Genomic DNA, 16,928 nt, shown 5'->3' on the forward strand with positions numbered 1-16,928 from the left:
GACAGCTTTGTATGTGAGCAAATAGAAGCTCAAAGAGGTTAAGTAAGCCACCCCAGGTTTCAAGCTAGGAAGTGACTGTTGGGCTTCTGCTCCATGCTGAGCTACTTGAAAGCCACTGCTTTCAATCATGAAAAGAAAGTGGTGCTTTTAACCACTTCATTTGCTACCTTGAACCATTTTGAGAATACAGTTGATGATAAAATATGTGACAGAAGATTAAAAGAACAATGAAGTGTCAGGTTTTTAGGAAGTATATTTGTTCTACTTCAGAGAACATACTCTTTCAAAGAATCCCTTTATGTAGAAACAACTAATTGGTCCATTATTAATCTGAATTGAGACATGATTCCAAAGAAAATACACTTAAGTGGCTTTCTTTTGGTCTAATTTGAATGATTTCTTGAGAAGACTGCTGTCTTAGACTCACTTTGCCCCCCTTTCAACTTCTCTCAATAAGAGGTCCTCTATAATGTGAAAAGCAATTTTGTGTGACTGGGTAGTTTTTTGGTCCCTTCTTTAGTTATGAATATCTTTGAAAATACTTAGATATCTCTTTTCCATATTTTAATTATGAATGTAGAGTAGAAAAGGAATATTTAGGAAGTTCATTAATGTCATTTAGTATCTATTTCTTTTTCTATAATTTTGTTTTTCTTAGAACTCTATTTTCCTCATAGATTTTAAAATCTCTCTTCTGTCAATTAAGTTGGGAATTTGCCACATGGCTATCAGTTCTGTCCTACAGACTATACTACTGCATTTGGAGGAAAAAGTCATAGAAATATCATTTTAGAAAAATAAAAATAAATGACAACTTAAGATTAAGTATTATTTATTATACTGTTAGTGTAAACCAGATGGTGCTATAGACTGATTTATATACTCAAAGAAACTAATGCATTTATTCAGTAAATATTTACTGAGAGTGTGTCATATGCAGGACACTTTCTTTGCACTAATCTTTGCTTTCTTGGAGCTTACATTCTATTAGGGAAACACAGACAGAAGGCAGACAAATAAATAAAGGTCAGTATGTTAGCTTTTGCAGGAAGAGGGAGGTGTTGGGTGAGGTGTAGTTGTGTGAGAAGGGGACACTTGTGTGAAGACTTAAAGGAAATGAGGCTAAATATAAAGGTATATATGTTGATATATGCATAATCCCTTTCCTGCTTTGAGTAAATTCATAAACCGTTTGCTTTAAATTAACATAGTACTCCTAGGTAGAAACAAATCTTTTGGAAGTTGCGTGGTTTTTTTTTTTTTTTTTTTAAGATTTTATTTATTTATTTCAGAGACAGAGATCACAAGTAGGCGAGAGGCAGGCAGAGGCGGGGTGGAAGCAGAGAGCAGAGAGCCCGATGGGGGGCTCGATCCCAGGACCCTGGGATTATGACCTGAGCGAAGGCAGAGGCTTTAACCCACTGAGCCACCCAGGCACCTGGCATGTTTCTTTTAAAAGCAGTTAAATAGTATCTACTGCTGGTGGAGTCCTGATTATAAATAATTAAGGATAGTCCTGCATGTTTGCCTATTCAAAGATCTGTAACAACTTCATGTCACCTAGGAGTAAACTCCACACTTGGGCTCACTCTGATAGCCATAGCACTTGTTTCCATTCTTCTCTCTACTTTCTTTTAAAAGAATCTTAAAATTTAAAGCCAATTTCTAGTGTCCCCTATTTTGAACCTGCTTTGTTTTTCCCACTAGTTCTCATTTGCTTGTTGTTCTCTCCCCCAAAGCAAATCTGTCATCTGTTGGTGCCTGTCAAACTCCTGCCTAGGTAGCAAAGTCTCCTTCGTTCATCTCCTCCATGAAGGGAACCTGTCTTGATTATATACCATGTGGAATTCTCTTCTCTAAACATCTTTATACTTGGGGTGTTTGAATGGCACTGTTACTATTGCAAGCTTTTTGAGATCATTAGTCACCTTTCATACATCATTTCCTTACAGTATTTCTCACTGAGCATTAGACACATAAGACTATTTGTATGTTTTAGCCTTTGCAGATTCCTTTTCACATTTGCATTAAAGCTCTCCAAATTCTTAGTTATAAGGACTTGGTTATTATAAATCCCATTTTACAGATAAGGAAACAAACTCAGGATGGGTAAATATCGTATAGGTATTAAGGGACAGGATTGTAACTCTAATTTGGGGTTTCGGAGTCTAGATCCTGCTTCTTTTTCCTGTGCTATCTCATCCCCAGTGTCTGTTATTACATAAGTGGATGGATGCATGCAGACATGGACATTTTAATCTCAGTTACAATACATAGGTGAGACACATGAACTGAGTATCTCCTATTTGCTCCCCTGCTGTGTACTTCCCATACTTTAAACTTAGAGCATAGTTTAGGCCTTGTCTTTCCTTTATATGAGTAATGAATGATATTTATTTGTCTCCTCTTCATTTAGATGAACTGAAGCACATTATCGGGGCTGAGACAACACGGAAAGGTATTCTTCGTGTTTTTGAAATGTTTCAGCACAACCAGTTAAATAGGAGAATGGTTTATGTCTTCTTGGAAGGCTTTTTGGAAACCTTATTTCCACAGTATAAATTTCGTGAACTTTTCAACAAACTGCATTCACGGTCAAAGCAGATACAGAAATATAAACAGAAACTTCAAACTACTCAAGCGCCTTCTTTACAGAAAAGGTGACACTCCAGTCTCTGAAGCTGGTGTTCATTTTGTCCAGGACTAATAATATGGACAGATCTTCTGGGGCTTAACTCATACACTGTCATATTGCACCAGTCTTTTACTGTCTCAAAATAGATTATTAATACATCCATTAGACTGTGGTTCTTCTCATCTTCATCTATAATCCAGCCACTACCAAGAGAGATTTCTGTGTCTTAAATGATTTGGTGCATATCTTTGCAACATTGAGATGATACTGCCCCCTTCTCAAGCAAGAATGATGTTGGTCTCTTCCATTTCAAACTAATCAGCATTCTCCAGCAATGACAAAGTGCCAGAGTGTATATGTGAGAGCTGAGGAAAGCACAAAACAGTGGTTCACAGATAAACTGGCTAATTTGTTTGGGAGACTGAGCAATGTATGATTTGGAGGGATTTTTTTTTTTTTTTGCATAATAATTTTACAGATCTTTATCAGAATTTTGATATAATGTGGATTAGCCAGGTGAACGATCTTTGGAACATCTGTGTCAAGACTGGGGAAAGTGACAGGATGCCCTTAAAGTATGAAGTAACCTTTTATCCTAATTACAGTTTTGTGACATAAAATAAAACCAATCAAAAACAGAATTTGATTGGATTTGTTATTCATTCGTATAAAACAAATTTTAATTGATTCTTACCTGCTTTGGGCTCTATTTTGCTCTTATGGTACTCAATCATAAGTTTTCTTTTGGTATTCTGTGTGCAAAAAGAAGCATATAGTGGCGATCTCACTTAAGTTTCAAAATTATTACTGTTTTCTTTATCTTTAAGAGATTACTGATTATACAATAGGGAGTATAATCTCGAAAGAACTGCCAAATACATTCTGTTATTTTAAAAACATGGAAATTTTAAAACAGCACTATTGAAAGTTGCAATGTGACCATTTTAAATTGTGTGATCTAGACATACCTTAGGTGATTGCAAAAGTAGCAAATCAAAGGATTAAATGAGCTTATTAGTCATATGTAAACAGACAAATTCCTAACTCTATTACTATGTATATATATGAAAATAAATAATGAAAACAGAACTATAATATTTTTTAAAATATGCTTTTATTTATATTTTGCATAATGTAAAATTCTACTAAATAAAGTTGGCAAAACCCCTGGGTGTATACATTTAAGTCCCTGAAATAATTTTATACCAACAACAACAAATTACCTTTTCCAGTTCTGGAGCCTCTGCATTTCTTATAGTTTTCTCATTCTCTGTTTGTCCATCTTGGAAGTCTTCATATCCCTTGTATGCAGGATTTCTGCATAGTTTTAAATACTTACAGTGACTAAGGGTTTGAGTATGTCAGCCTTTTTTGTTTTAAAAATATTTAACACTACAACCTTAAAATAGTGAAGCTACTTATCAGACCACTGAGCCAAGACCCTGGTATTAAAAGAATGTCTGGGTGCTTAAGATAAAGGGACAGAGGATAGGTATCCCAGTTATTTGGGAGCTTTAAGATTGGAGCAAGATGTTACTGTCTTGTTTTCACTGAGATCCTGCTTAGAAAGTGAAGCCTCATAACAGAATAAAGCCTTCCTTTAAAGCTTCATAGTAATAATCATATTTATTAATAATGCTGTTGTGCATACTCAGAGTATGCGCCTTTCAGTACATGTTGCATGTCTAAAGAATTACAAAAATGAAACCCCATGATTTCATTGCAACCTGCAAATGAGAAAATATCCTTATTGACTCTGGTGGAAGAAATAATATTTTTTCTTTCCAGTGTGTCTCCCTGCCATGGTCCCTCCCCAGGCCCCAGGCTTTAAAGGTGAGGATTTGTGAAACGTCTATAGGAAGCATCAGCATGGCCATAAGTGCGATGATTTTCAAATATACCCTTGCCCATTTCAAGTATATTTTTGACATAAATAAGTCTAAGAGTAAACAAGAATTCACTTAAGAGCCTAGTGTGTATATATGAAAAGCATTTCCAGATAATATGAGGAATGCTGGCCATCAACCAGGGAAAGAAAGGTCCTGCAAAATAGCAACTTTTCATAATAGAGCCCTGCAAGGTAACTGCAATCATACCAAAAACTATGTGAGTAAATGGGTTTTTAAAATAATTTTTGTTTAAAGAGTTTATATTTCAAAAGCAGAAATATCAAATGGTAGTCTTTGTAAACAGTTGTGCATCTTCTCTGCACATCTGTGTTTTACATCAGAGAAAGCTGTGGTCATGCTAAAATTAGAGATACTTTTTGAATGACTTGGTTAAGCTGTGTGTAAAATATTTAATTCATAAGTACGGTGTACTATGTTTAATAAAGTTATTACATTTAATGCATTCATTGCATATATAAATACATACCTGAAGAGGCTTTAAGTCTTCTGATATTTGATTTTTTGAATGTGTTTTTAAGTCAGAGGTGCCTTCAGGCAAGAACCTTCAAAATTCATTATTCTTTGTTTGGGTTTTCTGATTTTTTCAGGTAACATATAAATTATTTAGAAACCATCACTACTAACAACAGTTTGTTCACCTAAAAATTGATTGTATGATTTAAATATAGTGCTTAGCTGGGCATTTCCTCTGATTAGGGTATTCTGAATAGTTGCTGAAAAAATTGTGCCATTGACCAATGGATGCACTTGGTTAGCCTTAATTTTTTTTTAAGAAAAAAATTTAAAACTTTCTTGAGTATTTCTGTTAGCTCAGTTTAAGTTTGTGCTGCTGGTGTTTGGAAAAAATCAGTTAAGTGCTACCAGAAAGTGTATCAATTTTTAAAAAATGAAGAACAATATAAATTTCACAATCTAAAATTTTAATTTTGTGCAATATTTTCATTTAATGCATGTGTATTTGAGTAATTGTAAAATAAATGAATTTTTAATGTTTTGAGATCTAGTTTAAACTGTCTTCTTAACCCAACAACTTACATTCCGTTGTTGCTGCATCCTTTTATTTAAGGACTTGTTTTAAAAGTCTTTTTTTGTCACTCCTTGTAAAATTCTTTTGTTAATAGTAAATTTTGCTTATAGGAGCATGGCTCCTGTATTACAAGGGAAAAATATAAAGAGCACATCTTAGAATTATAGTTGTTAAAAGATAACTTGTGCATATCATTGTACAGTAAATGTCAACTGTGTGCCTAACTATTCTATCAATACTTTCCTTTAACAAAGAAGAAACAACAATCAGAATGTCAGTTATTTTTATTGAACTAAAAAGATTAAAATTTTTATTTGGTTTGCGTTATGTTCTGTCCATTAGAAAATACTAATAAAGTATTAACAAACCTTTTTGTTGAATTTATTTAGTAGTGATGTATTCTTATTACTTTAAAAAATGCTTGCTCAATGGTCTTTTTAGTATCTGTACGTATTTTCCTTTCTTTTCATTTTAGAAATCAAGCAGTTTAAGTTCCATATCGATAGAAGACCTGTTGAGTGATTACTGACAACTTATTGAATTTAATTTTTCTATTTATGGGGCAAGTAATGTACGACCACAATGTTATAGAAACTTCATACTTACCTATCACACAAAATTATGAAGTCATTTTCCCATAGCGGGAAAGAGCTGTATGTAATAAATAGTCCATTAACAGTTTTTATTTGATGCTATTTTTAATTCATAGTCTGCCTGATATTTTAGATGTTTGAGTTCTAAAGGCAATAGATTGAGTACTCACAATGTAGCTATGTTTGGTTGGTCATAGTATTTTCAGTCTTGCATTTGTATCCATAGACTTCTCAGACTTCAGCTGTGAGTACTTTTACCCTACTATGGACAGGTGTAGTATTTGTCAACGTTCATCCTGTAAAATACTTGTTCCTTTAAGATGTTTCTGGGTAGTAATTTTATACTTCTATGTAACTTATGCAAATCTATGTACTATTCCAAACCCTAAAATATTCCTTTACAATCCAAATGATACTATCAAAATTTCTGAAAAGTTCTGTAATAAATAATTCTGTTTAATTTTGTTTACCTAACTAACCAGACCACAGAATTTTTTGTCATCAACACCTATTAATAGCTTGATGATAATGTTCCCAAGGAACATGATTTGAAAACTCTTAGATGGGGGAAAAAAAGGTGAAACATTTTTAATTAAGGAATAAACTCTAGATAGAATATAAAACAATGGATTTGGGATTTGAAGTTTTATTTTTAGCCTGTCATTCCAGTGGAAAGTTGAGTCTTTGAAAGAAAAAGGAGAACATGAAAAATTAACAGATGGCTATATAGCAGATATTAGAACTGAATTTGGACCTGCGTACCTGAATAATGAACTCAGTAAGGGTGATATAGTATGTCCCATGAGGAGTGGGAAAGATACTTGCTGAGGATCTTGCTAGTGTGGTTAAGAGAATATTAACTAGGAAGTGCGGAAGGGAGAGAGAAATGTGATATAGTTCAGTTTTTAAAATGTATGCCAGACATTGACCCATATGTACTGGCAGATACCATTTAGCCTAGGAAAAAATGCAGCAGCTGAGAACCTAGTAGTTCACAAGAAATAAATTTAATAGAATGAAAATTAACTCATATATCTATAGTGTATGAGAAATGTATGAAATATGATATTTTAAGTGGGTAAATAATGACCTTTTACATAGCATCAGGTGGAAGAAAAAACAGGATTTTTGTATTGGAAGTCCGCAGGACCACCCCCTGGTGATTCACTAGGAGAGCTAACAGACTCAGAGCCTGAAGTCCTACTCACAGCTAAGATTTATTACAGCAAAAAGATAAAAAACAAGATCAAAGGGGAAGGATTCATGGGGCAAAGTCTGAGGGAAACCTCCTGAGCTTCCAAGTTAACCTCCCAGTGGACCCTTACAGGAGACACTTATATTCTCCCCTAAGCAAAGGGCACTTAATCCTACCCCACGTGTACTGTTGGCAACCAGGGGAACTGCTTCAAGACTGATTTTTGTTGGGGTGGAGAGAGGTCCTCTAGGCACCCTTTGCCTGGTATATACCAAAATTCTGGACTCTCCAAGGGAAAGCACATGTTCTGCATAAGTCGTGCATTTTGTACAATTTAGGCATAGTGAGCCTTTTTTTTTTTTTTTTTTATCAGTTTGGGGAATGGTAGGAATGCTTCTGAAATTAAGTTCTCAGATGCCTGAGATCAAGGGCTAACCTTGTAAGGAGGCCTTTCAAGGGACAGCAGTCCAACCAACTATGTTAACTCTTTTTTCCTCAACTATATACCTTAATCCCAAGAAATGGCTAGTAGTAATAGAGATTTGCGCTGAAAGTAAGATTTATTCTCATGTAGAAGCCTCTACATCTAGAGGTGGAAACAGCGGGGAGGATTTAGATGTAGATAAAAAGGAAAAAAGATCAAGTGATATTGATATGGATGTATCATGCAATCCAAGAAGCTGGAGGAATAGATTTGTGTATTTCCAGTGAAGATTCCCATAACCGTTATTTAGTAATACTCCAAACAGCTTTTTGAGGTAGAGATACTGTTCTCCAGTGGATAGATGGGAGAATTCAGGCATAGAGTGATTGAGTCTTTTATCCAATATCACAACGGGTTGAAATCTCAACCGTGGTGGTCTGATTCTAGTCTGTGCCATACCTTCTCAGGAGTGCTATTGACATTTTAGGCTGCATAATATGTTGTGGGAGCTGTCCTCTGCATGATGGGATGGTTAGCAGCACCCTTGGGTTCTACCCATTAGGTAATTTCTGTAGAACTACACTTCAGCCCCAGTTATGATAACTAAGAATGTCACAAGACAGTGATATCTGGGGAAAGATTGCCACCAGTTGAGAAACACTGGTTTATGCTCATTCATAAAGACAGTGTGTTTTTTCTCTAAGCAAACATGTAACCAATCTGTGGCTTGCCTTGTCGGGAGAATGCGAAGGGAATGCCTAACTCTGCCTTAAAAATAGGGGAAAGGTAGGGTGGGAGGGGCAGCAAAACCAAGTATTTAACCTTGTCTTGTTTAAGGAAGCATCCCATAGTTGAGGGGAGGAAGGAGGAAGAAAGGGGGTTTGCAACCTGAAAGAGAAGAACGAGGTTTTTCTTGAAGATGTGAGATGAACGATTATATGAGAAAATTGGCACAACCAGGCTATTAACTTGCTAACATGGATACTGTGGCATCTTTTTCTTTCAAATAACTGTTGTCCTTTTTATTTCGTGAGCTAGTCCTTCTAGAACCTGAAAATTCCCTTTGCAATCTTTGCAAGCCGGTGCCTTCCCCAGACGCTCTTGTTTTTTTGACAGGTGAGGACCCCACTGGCATGCCCAGGTGACTCATCTAATCTACTGACTTTGCCCTCATGGATAAACCTCATTCCACAATTAGAGCTTCTACCCCTGCTGACTGTTTTCTCTTTCCCTCTGGTTATTTTTCTGGGTCTTGGTCAAGTCAGTTCTGGTTTTGATTAAGTGCACAGCGGCTTCATTTCTCCATTGATAGAAGCAATGTTGGGAAGCTGGTTTTTGCTTTTTAATCTGATTATCAAGCAGTCATCTGTCTTTTTTGTTTGTCTGCCTGTCTTGGGGATTCTTGATGTCCTTTTTTTTTTTTAAAGATTTTTTTTTTAATTTCTTTATTTGATGGAGAAAGAGCATAAGTAGGCAGAGAGGCAGGCAGAGAGAGAGGGGGAAGCAGGCTCCCCGCTGAGCAAAGAGCCCCATTGGGGGCTCGATTCCAGGACCTTGAGACCATTACCTGAGCGGAAGGCAGAGGCTTAACTCACTGAGCCACCCAGGCGCCCCAGGATTCTTGATATCTTACTGCCATTTTAGAAATAGGTTTTAGTCAGGCCAATAGCTGGTCCCACCTGTGGGATTTAAGATATGCACGTTCCAGCCCACAGGTGTTCCTTCTTCTAGTAGAATCCTCCATGTTGTTTGTCTTATTCATACAGTACTACAAGCTAAAAAAAGTTTCAAGAAAAAAGTTTTCATGCCTGTTGGAAAGAAAGTGGTTTCTTGCAGTCCTTGTCTCTGAACTCCCTCCTTACAACGCTGTTAACAATGAATTGGTAAGTTTTGTTCCTTATTTGTGATTCAGGTTGTAAAAAGTTGTAAAAGTGAGCCTGCTAGTTGTGTGTTTGTGCGTGTAAATGGAAACGAAAAATGTCTTTTACAAACTGTCTGCTTGTAATACTGTATTTGTGACTGGCATTCACCCACTTCATTGCCTCAACTTCTGGAAATTAATTGGGCATAAAAATTGATTATTTAGAAGTACTATTGGGATATCTGATATAAAAAAACAGCTTAACCATCATATAGGGGAGAATGCATAAAAAGATCTAAAAAAATTAAAATTAATATCACTTGGTGTTACGGTAGGAGTTGAGACTTAGAATTTTCCTTTTTCTCTTTTTTTTTCTTGTAATTTATATCATTGACTATGCATGTTTGATAGAATGGGACTGCAGATTAAAAGATTACATTTGGCTTGTCAGGAGCTTCATGACTTCTTATGCAACCTGAAGGATGTTGAGTACTCTAATTTTTTTCCTTTTTATTTCTTTAAGAACAAACAAACCCGTAATGAACGAGACGAAGATATGAAAAAGACCTTTGTGTCAAAAACTGAATACACATATGTACTAAAATGGGAAGAAATCTAGTATTAAACTCCTCCAGAGTTTCCTAGATTGCTCAAGAGTTAGATAAAATTCTTTTACTATATGAGTATGAAATATTTTCCAAATGTGTTTGCTGGTAGATTTGTGTATCTTTGCTTATCTCTGTAATTGATAAATTAGGTTATAAATTCTTAAATTTAATGAAGGTCCTATCCTGATTGCATAAATAGACTAGGGCTTAATATATAAACTTAAAATAAAAGAACCAAATAAGTGTCAGAGTCAAAGTAAAAAAAGAAAATCCAGTGGACCAGTTTGCTAGTTTTCTAAGGAAACTCAAATGCTTGCTGAGAGAGGTGGGGTAGAAAAAATCATTCTATAAATTAATGGTCTAGATTGCTGGGATGCAAGATAAAAAACAAAAGCATGCATAAGTTATCATATAAAAGAAGAACAGTACTAAGACCTTGTTTTAATAATTAGGTTGGCTAGAGTTGAATTAATTTTATTAGAACTACTTTTGGCTTCCTTGATATTCTCTGTTGCCTTTCTGCTTTGAATTTTATTTTTTCATGTTTTATTTTTATGTCTGCCCTTTTTCTTGATTTTAGTTTATTTCCTCTTCCTTTTGTAGTTCCTTAACTTAGAAGCTTAGATGATTTCCTAATATATTCATTTGATACTATAAATTTCCCTCTAAATATGCTTTAGTTGCATCCCATAAATTTGGGACTGCTTCTCTTTATCCCTCCTGATATTCTTTGTTCTGATGTCAACTTTGATATTAACAAAAATGGCCTTAAAAGAAAACGAACAACGTACTCCAGGCTAGACTTAGCCCATGAGCCATAGCATATTGACTTCTGTTTTAGGAGGTTTCTTGTTCACCAGGCATAGTTGACTCTTTTGTTGCTGGTTGGTTGTTTTTTATTTTTATTTCTGCCATTTAATCTGGGTGTTTAAACCACTTAAATTTACTTTAATTATTAATATTGTTGAATTTAAATTTATTATCTTGCTAGTTTTCTATTTTTTTCCCATTTATTCTCTATTCCCCCTTTCCTCTTCTTTTGGTTTGAGTATTTTTTGTGAATCCATTTGATCTTTCCTAGTGACTTTTAGACTTACCTCTCTAGATAATTAATGTTTTAAAGTTTAAAATATACAACTTTAAATTGTCACAACTGTGTTAAAATGATGTATTACTTTGTGTATACTATAGGAATCATACAGTATTTTTCTAATTCCTCCTTTATTGTTGTTTTGCTATACATTTTATTTTTACAAATATTATAAGCCCTACAATTAAACTCTTAATTACTTTACCTCATCATATATCTCCTAAATTTATTAAAAACAAGGAAAAATATCTTTTATACTTAGGTTCATTTTTACCATTTACAGTGCTTTTCATCTGTGCAATACAGCTTTTTATCTAGTAATAAAACTTACTCCTGAAAATTTTTGATTTAACATTCGTGGTGGCACACATCTTTTGCCCTTGAGTTCTCTCAGTTTTTGTTGTATACAAAAGTCATAACTTCACCTTAATTTTTGAACAGTTATTTTCACTGTGCATAGTACTGTGTGTTGACTGTGCTTTTTTCTGTGCCAGTACTTTAAATATGCTCCATGACTGTGAAAAGATCAGTGGTTGTCAGGGGTTTGGGAGGTGGGAAGGGAGGTGGAACAAAGGGAATTTTTAGGGTGGCAAAACTATTCTTAATAAAACAAATGGTGGATACGTGTCATTAGGTTTGTGTCAATACAACACAAAGAGTTAACCTTAATGTAAAGTATGGACTTACATGAATGTAGTCCAAAGTTTACATTATTAATACATATTGATAATGTACATTATGTAATAATTGTAACTACATTAATTATTATATTACAGTAAGCATTTGTAACAGTTGTTTAACACTAATGCAAGATACGTGTTAATAATAGGGAAAACTGGGTGCAGAGTCGAAGGGTGAAGTGGAGTGTCGGTGGGTATATGGAGTGCTACGTACTACTTCTTAATTGTTAAATCTAAAACTACTAACAAAAATAAAGTCAGTTAATGATTTTTTAAAATACCTCACTCTGTTGTTGGTCTTGCATGGTATTGGGTGAAAAGTCTGATGTAATTCTTTGTTTTTATATATATTTTGCATTTCTTTTCTTTTTGCCTTCTAGATTATTTGCGTTAGAGCAGTTTAACTGTGTTGTGTCTAGATTTTTGTGTGTGCATATGCCTGTGTGCATGCATTTTATTTTTATTTTATTTTTTTCTTTCTTACTTACAACACTTATCGGAGCTTCTTGGATCTGTGGTTTTATGTATTTCATTATTTTGGAGAACTGTCTTCATATATTTTTATTTCTTGTTCTTTTGCTTTTTCTAGGACTCCAGTTAACCTATATGTTAGTTTGACTTATGGTATCCTGCATTTCTGGATTTATTTATTTATTTATTTATCCCATTCTTTTCTTAATTTGTGTTCAATCCAGGAGAGAGGATTTGATTGATTCATCCAATCAACATCCAGCTTAGGGCATTCCTAATGGGTGTAGACTTTAGGACAAACCATCAGAAGTCGGCATTGGGTCAAGGTCCATTCATCTTTGGCAGTCCTTTATGGTATCGATCCTACATCTGATCCTCTTAGCAGGCATCATGGGCAAGACATCTGAGAGAGGTCATAGGGATGACCAGCATCCCTCGTATGGCAGATGCCAGTCCAATACAGTTTACAAGGAAAAGCAAAGCAGGAAAAATAAAATAATACTTTGGGAAAGGGAAATCAAGATATTTTCATGCTCTTGTCCTAAAGCACAGAAATATTGTACAGAAGCTCATTCATCTCCTGGGTGTCCGTATAGGAAACAGTTAACTTCCATTTTACTTAAAATTTATATGAAGGATCAGCGTTACCTCCAAGGAGGCAAAGGAAAATTTAAATGACACCTATAGTCAAGTACTTAATAATATTCTGAGGATTAGAGACCAGGTCTAGGTTCCTATTACAACAGTATCACACATTGCACCAAAACTACACTTGTCTGAAGTTGGCACATAGAAAACAGTTTTTAAGAATATACTAATTAATCCCCTCTGCTGAAGAGTAATTGTGGGGAAAGACAATCCTTTAGTAACTGTAGTAAGCCTTGTCCCTTCCTGATTACTGCTCCTACTTGTGATTGACTTGCACTATTTCATGGACTGAGGCAATATTCACTTAGGGGACTGAGGGAAAAATGAAAAAGGACAATGGAATAAGACTTCCATGGCTAAAGTTAGTCATTCTCTAACCCACCGGCTCTGTGGCCCTGTCATGGACAAAATCATTCTGAGGTATGGACCAGCTGGAGCCTCAGCTCTGCTCATTCTTGAATTCATGTGCTTTCGGGTACATAATGAATGTATGGAGAGGCCCTCCGAACCCTCCGGAAGAGAATGTTTCCCAGGGGAAGAGGGAGTCTGGGTTAGAAACTTGCTCAGGTAACATTGTCCCAGTGATCTGAAAGGAACCGCAATGCTGAAGGCAGCATCTCAAAGAGAGGCCTTCCCAAAACTTCTGTAAAACCGTAGTGTCACAGGGCGATTATTTAGGACTCATGTAAGCGAGAGCGTGGAGCTCAGAGAAGGAGCTGAGATAAATTCTCACTTGCCCAGAAAAGCTTTGGCGTACCTTGGGCTCTGAAGAACAGAGCACATCTAGGGCACCTGTATACCGCGGCCCGGCCACCCAACAGAGGCAAGCATAGCTCTTCACGGACAAGGCCCAGCAGTGCTATGGGCCCGGCTCTTCCTGTGGGCATTCTTTTGGGAGTTATTTCCTGTTAATCTTCATTTGTTAGTCAATTATTCTTTTGAGACTTTGCACCTTTTCGGAGATAGGCTTTCTAGAAGATGTCTACACTTTCTTCGGCAGAACCATTTCTATTTCTTGAGTTGTTGTGGAGCTAACAAATTGCTTTGGGGGATTTTTTTTTTTTTTTAAATATATGGCTAGAGCAGCATGTCATAGGACGTGGTAGAGAAATGAATGATTCTGTTCCTTCAGCTGGTTCTTAGAGCCATCCTCTCATGTGGGTGCTATGAAGGGATAGAACTTCAACCATTGGAGTTTGATTTATTTCATTTATTTCTATTGAGCTATAGTCATGGAGATAAATTTACCAAGAACCAGTTTACAAATTATAGGAAATAACTCGGTACTTTTTACATCTTGTAATTCTGCATTTCAAAGTGGCCCTTAAGAGTTTGATTCATGAGACTGTTCAGTATTCACCAAAGGTATGCCTTTTTCTGAATAGTAATAATCCTAGCTAGCATTTAGCTAGTGCTTAACATAGCTTGTTTCAGGTAATCGTGAACAGTGAATAATACCCACAAGGTATTATTATTATCCCCATTCTATATCAGCAGCACCTCAGCTACAGGGGAAGGTACATGATCTGCACATGGTTGCACCATTAACATTGGGTTGAGCCAGAATTCCAAGTTGCTCTCCATCTCTCTGCCATCTTGCCTTCAAATAATGAAAAAATTGCCACTGGGTGGAAAGCCAAGCTTGAAAGCAAAGAGACTGAATTATGAATCACAGTGGGGATGAATGGCCAGGACAAGAAAACCCATGGCCCATGAGGTTTAAGCATATGAGGCTGACTGATTCATGCATCTGGGAGCCCCGGATATATAACACTGTGAAGAGGATGACTCCTGGAAAACTGGGCTGCACACAGGAAAGGAAAGACATTATTAATGTTGCATATCAGTTAGTAGGCCTGTGTCTTTGAAGTGACAATTGTGGATGCAGACCATTTCCTTTGAATTTTTACTTTTTTTTTTAAAGTAGGGTCCATGCCCAGCATGGAGCCCAGTGTAGACTTTGAACTCACAACCCTAAGATCAACATCTAAGCTGAGATCAAGAGTTGGAAGGTTAACTGACTGAGCTACCCAGGATGCCCTTGAATTCTTATCTTTTTTTCTTTTTTTAAGATTTTATTTATTTATTTGACAGACAGAGGATCACAAGTAGGCAGAGCAGCAGGCAGAGAGAGAGAGGAAGGGAAGCAGGCTCCCTGCTGAACAGAGAGCCCAATGTGGGGTTCAACCCCGGGACCATGAACCGAGCTGAAGGCAAAGGCTTTAACCCACTGAGCCACCCAGGCACCCCTTGAATTCTTAATATTATCAATTCTTGTCCCTGTCCAATAATTTGAAAGGAAATCTGGATATATAGACTGTTGTACAACCACAGGATCATAAATTCATAATGCCAATTTCATGAAGAAATAAAATTTCCCAAGTTTGTTTAGGTCATGTTGCTTTAATTTCGTATCAGAAAGCCTACCTAAGTTTGTCTTGGGTCTCGGGCATGCCTAAGGGACTGGTAGAGCAGGCTGGCTGGGCTCACCTGGCATGAAGAACTGAGACGCCTTTTGAGAGGGAAGGTTCTTAGACCCTTTTCTAAGGACAGAGGGTTCAAGAATGGTAGGCCTTAAGGGAAGAGTAGGATGTCCGTCACTCATCTAGATGGTCAAGTACTATTTCTGCTTCGAGTTTGAAGGTGAAAGCTATAAAGAGGTCAGCTCAAAAAATGAATCAAACCAGGATCCTGAAAGCACAAGGTGCCAGGAACCTAGGCTCCAGCACTGAGAGACAGCCCCTCAGCATGGAGCACAGGGTTTATAATCTTCGCCCAGAGATGTGACAGTGAGGGCCTTACTGGCCATGTGTTACTTTAAAAAGACATTAACCAGCATGACACAATGAGCCAGAGCTTAGAGGTAGTCAAGAAGACCAGGACGAGGAGCACATGAGATGCCTTCTAGAACATTTCAAGGGGGACTCTGAGGGCTTTATAGGTTCCCTGGCAAATGTGAGTGGGTCCCCAGGACCGTCTCTAGTGACTGGATTGCTACCCAGTGTTTCCCTGCACTCTGGTTTCACTGTGCGAAGGGGTCGTGTGGCTGTTCTCTAGGAATGTTGCTCTTTGGTTCTCCTTGTTAGAATTCATCATCATTAGGGGCACTGAGAGAGACTTTGGACTTTGAGGAACCAGTCAGTACTATAGTGAGGTGAGTTTGCATCTTCCTGAAGTCTAACGAAAAAGTTCAGGCTTAAGAAGAGATAATCCTCAGAAAATAAACTGGAAAATTACAATTACAAATTACAACAGTACAACAGTTGTACTGTTCAATTAGTCCTGGAAGAGGCTGGTTTCTAAAGAACACAATCTTTAAATACAGTGCAGTCGAGGAGCACTTGAGATTACTGGAGAACAGAGTCTACTCTCTTAGAAAATCTTTCAGCAACAGGTGTTTCTTCTTTTTCTCTTTGGGACATCTAAAGGTCAGAGAAGCATGAAATTTTTCCCTAATGTAGCTTAGCGGCTAATCATACACAAAGAAATGAAATTCTGATGGAGTTGCAAACAAATGCCTTTTGGCACCTGTTTTTGCCATCTTGGTTTGTTTCTCTTCCCACAGCATTTTACACCTCCTAATTTAATTTGTGACTGGCCCCCTTCCTCCCAGCTGTTCGGGCCTAGAAAGCACACACACACATTCATACGAGGTCCTGGAGCTTAACGCAGTGCAGAGACTGATCCAAGAGCACTGGCCAAGTCCTACACCAGTCTTGGGGCCCAGCGCTCCGGCTGCCTTTATCCCACTATGTGCTTGTAACTTGAGACTAGAGGTCTGATATG

General features: G+C 36.7%; 1 protein-coding gene across 3 annotated transcripts in view; it reads left to right on the forward strand.

Moving 5' to 3' along the window:
• The window catches only part of SNX13 (sorting nexin 13), a 129,955-nt gene extending 124,012 nt beyond the window's left edge, over positions 1 to 5,943 (forward strand). For all 3 annotated transcript variants that reach the window (XM_032303919.1, XM_032303917.1, XM_032303918.1), the window contains one exon: positions 2,417 to 5,943. In XM_032303919.1, coding sequence (XP_032159810.1) covers positions 2,417 to 2,664 — 248 coding nt within the window. In that variant the 3' untranslated portion in view covers positions 2,665 to 5,943. The remainder of the gene's footprint in view (positions 1 to 2,416) is intronic.
• Positions 5,944 to 16,928: the final 10,985 nt, after the last annotated feature.

This window comes from Mustela erminea, chromosome 11 (genome assembly GCF_009829155.1).
Source record: "Mustela erminea isolate mMusErm1 chromosome 11, mMusErm1.Pri, whole genome shotgun sequence".
Taxonomy (NCBI): Eukaryota; Metazoa; Chordata; class Mammalia; order Carnivora; family Mustelidae; genus Mustela; species Mustela erminea.